Source organism: Ovis canadensis, chromosome X (genome assembly GCF_042477335.2).
Source record: "Ovis canadensis isolate MfBH-ARS-UI-01 breed Bighorn chromosome X, ARS-UI_OviCan_v2, whole genome shotgun sequence".
NCBI classification, from domain to species: Eukaryota; Metazoa; Chordata; class Mammalia; order Artiodactyla; family Bovidae; genus Ovis; species Ovis canadensis.
In genome coordinates, this window is record NC_091727.1 from 50,098,264 (window position 1) to 50,101,776 (window position 3,513).

A 3,513-nucleotide genomic window follows, 5' to 3' on the forward strand; every position below is an offset into this window, starting at 1 on the left:
CTAGAAAAAAATCACAAAACAAATAGTGAGTGGTAGTATATGGCTGGGAACCCTAGGGAATGAGAGCTAGAATTGCAGCTGATTATTTTCTTCATATCAATTTTCCAAAATTTCCAAAATGTTAACATTGTGGAGGAAATTCATTTGCAATAGAGTAAAAGTAAAAGAAAAGAGACTTAAGAAATCAAGTCCAATAATGACCAGTAAGGTTGTTCTAGTGGTAAAGAATCTGCCAGCTAATGCAGGAGTTCCAAACCTTGGTAGGGAAGCGAGTCTGAAATGGCAACTGACTCCAGTATTCTTGCTTGGAAAGTTCTATTGACAGAGCAGCCTGGTGGGCTACAGTCCATGGGGACTCCAAGAGTCACATACCACTGAGCTCACACATTTACTTACAAGGAAAGCTGATATAGAGGTTGGGTCAAGATGGCAGACTGAGCACATTTCTCCCTTTCTACCAAAAATCTTTGTTAACGACAGGAAAGGCACATTTTAATATGAAAAATAACTACATAAGTGCACCGGGGGAAAGTAAAGACAAATTCCTAGTAGATGGAAAGCAGATGGAGCAGGGACGCTTACAGGATGGAGGTGGAGGTGAGCACAGGAGAAGCAGGACCCTGAAACGCGGAGGAAAGAGGAGGGGGCAATAGGGAGGAGGATTATAGGTCCAGCTGCTTCAGATTTGGGGAAGGGGCGGGATCGGGAGACAAGTAGCACCTCCCATGCTCAGGGCAGTGGTGGGCTTAAGAGTTGAGGTGGGGCAGGCGGTGTTTGGCAGGAAGGGGAGGCTTCTCTCCTGGCAGGAAGCTGCGCTACGGAAAAAGGGAGGAGACTACTGCACCAGTAGCGGCTGGTGGGATCCCCATGTCGCAGAGGGGCAGCCGCCACCAAGAAAGAGGCGGAGGGCCTCAGAACAGAGTGCTGAAGACACCGCCGCCATCCTCCTCTCCTACTCCTCCGCCCTTCTGAAAGAGCTCCTCGACTAAGGATCCTCCCTCCCATCTCTTGCAAGAACCCAGCTCATCGCCTGCCTATCCTGCTTGCAAACAGACTCACCGCAAAGGAAGCCGCGAGGTGTCCGATTTGCACACGTGAAGCCTGAGATCTGGGCGGTGGACGCCAGGAAAGAAAAGGCCATTGGTGGGCGCCAGGACAGAGAAGGGGGTTGGGATGGATTCCTGCCAGAGATAAGGGGTGGAGGCAGGCACCGGGTGAAGCTAGGGTAGGAAGGGGGAGTGCAATGGGCAATAGGAAAGGGGCATAGCGTTAGGAAGCAGGCAAGATATTGAAGATGAGCACAGGGAGGCGAGGGCACTGGGGGCCAAGAAAGCGAGTGGAGGTAGACAGGGGGCGTGTGAGTAGCAGACTACTGGGGTGTTCTGAGCAGGACGACAGTGAGTGAGGGCATGTGGGTCACGGCTGTGGAGGGACAGAGGTTTTGCAGGGGATTCACAGTGGGCGTCAGTGGCGGTGACAGAGGCTGAGGTCTCAGGACTTATTCTGCCCCCTCCTGCAGAGTTCCTAACCTCAGGCAGCACCACTGCTGCTGTCGCTGCTGCCGCTGCAGCCTTTCACCGCAACCTCAGGGAACCTAGAAGGGAGAGCACTTTCAGGCACATAGCCAGGATTTCCAGCATTACTGCCATGCTCATGGGGAAATTTAAGGCGCTGGCGCGGGGCACATGGAGACGTCTCTGTCGGCAGAACTTCACCTTATGGCATATTCAGTGTTCCTCTCTTATCTTCTCTCCTCCTCCTGCAGACATGAAAACCCCCAACTCACAGGAGGCCGAAGCGCAGCAAACCAAGGCTGTTGCAGGAAAGGCCACTGGGTCTGCAAACATGATGAAGAAAAAAGCCTCACAAAAGAAGCAGAGAGGCAGACCTTCATCGCAGCCCCGCAGGAACATTGTGGGCTGCAGAATTTCACACGGATGGAAGGAAGGTGATGAACCCATCACTCAGTGGAAAGGAACTGTTCTGGATCAGGTGCCTATAAATCCTTCTCTTTATCTGGTGAAATATGATGGAATTGACTGTGTCTATGGACTGGAACTTCACAGAGATGAAAGAGTTTTGTCTCTTAAAATTCTTTCTGATAGGGTGGCATCAACTCAAGTCAGTGATGCAAACCTTGCAAATACCATAATTGGTAAAGCTGTGGAACATATGTTTGAGGATGAGCATGGTTCTAAGGACGAATGGAGAGGAATGGTGTTAGCCCAAGCACCGATCATGAAAGCCTGGTTTTATATTACCTATGAGAAAGACCCTGTCTTGTACATGTACCAACTTCTAGATGATTATAAAGAAGGAGACCTCCGTATCATGCCAGAATCCAGTGAGTCTCCTCTCACAGAAAGGGAGCCAGGAGGAGTTGTAGATGGTCTGATAGGTAAGCATGTGGAATATACCAAAGAAGATGGCTCCAAACGGATCGGAATGGTCATTCACCAAGTGGAAGCCAAACCCTCTGTGTATTTCATCAAGTTTGATGATGATTTCCATATCTATGTCTATGATTTGGTGAAAAAGTCCTAACTGTCAGGATAAACTTTGCCACATTTGTGAAAACAAAATTGTACGTTGTAGACATGCAAAATAATGTTACTTTTCAATGTATTGAAAGCTTTAGGGTCCATGTTGATTCAACATCTTTGCCAGCATAACTATTGTCTTGTTCTAAGAAATACAAATGTATGTGGTCATGACATGCTGTGTGTAAAGAATTTGTCACGTTGAAAAGGTTGGGTGTGTTTGGGTGGATGGAACAGGAAAGGTTGGGTGGATGGAACACGATAGGAAGGAGAAGCTGTAAAATTCAGGCTGTGAATAAATTTCAGCTAGTAGCATAATCAGCCAAATAAAAACGGAATAGGACTTAGCTGGTTTGGGCTAGGGAGAGGAGAGGAGAGTGAACTAGAGATGGGCTGTAGGGAAAGGAAAAGAAAAGGTAGCTGCTTAAGAACGGATGTGGGAAGGGGCTGGAAATGGAGAGGCTCTTAAGGGGAGGGGGACCTAAGAGTGGGAGGCAGCCGACTAGAAGAGGGTGAAGGATAACAGAGAGAGAGTGAAATCTTGGGGCTAAGAGGAAAATGGACAGGATAAATTGAGTAAAAGGGACTCAAAGACGTTTGGAAGAGGTCCAGAGTAAGGGAGAGAAAGACAAAGTTGGCAGAGATCAGAGGAGGGAAAAAAGGGACACTCCAGAAGGGAAGGGACACAGAGGAAGGAGGAATTCTAAGAAGAAAGACTGACAAAGAGAATGAGAATAGAGAAAAAAGGGTATGAGGTGCAGAGCCTATGAGAGATGGAAAGACCCGAGAAAACTAGGCCCTCTGGCAGTATCCAAGTTGCCCTCCCTAGCTCTGTGCACAAAGGATGTGGCAACAAACAAACCACATGGATTGGAGCTTCCCTAGAGGGGAATGTTGACAGGACAGTCTCAAGAGTTAAGCAGGAACCAAGTTTATACTTAAAAGACTTTTATTATATCAGGGATATCATGTC

The 3,513-nt window shown here is 48.1% G+C and overlaps 1 protein-coding gene across 1 annotated transcript; it reads left to right on the forward strand.

Annotated features, from left to right (window-relative positions):
• The first annotated feature begins 772 nt into the window (after positions 1-772).
• LOC138929913 (spindlin-2) lies at positions 773-2,714 on the forward strand. The gene is made up of 2 exons (XM_070289589.1): positions 773-1,143; positions 1,766-2,714. The coding sequence occupies exon 2, from the start codon at positions 1,768-1,770 to the stop codon at positions 2,542-2,544; it is 777 nt and encodes a 258-aa protein (XP_070145690.1). The 5' UTR covers positions 773-1,143; positions 1,766-1,767; the 3' UTR covers positions 2,545-2,714.
• Positions 2,715-3,513: the final 799 nt, after the last annotated feature.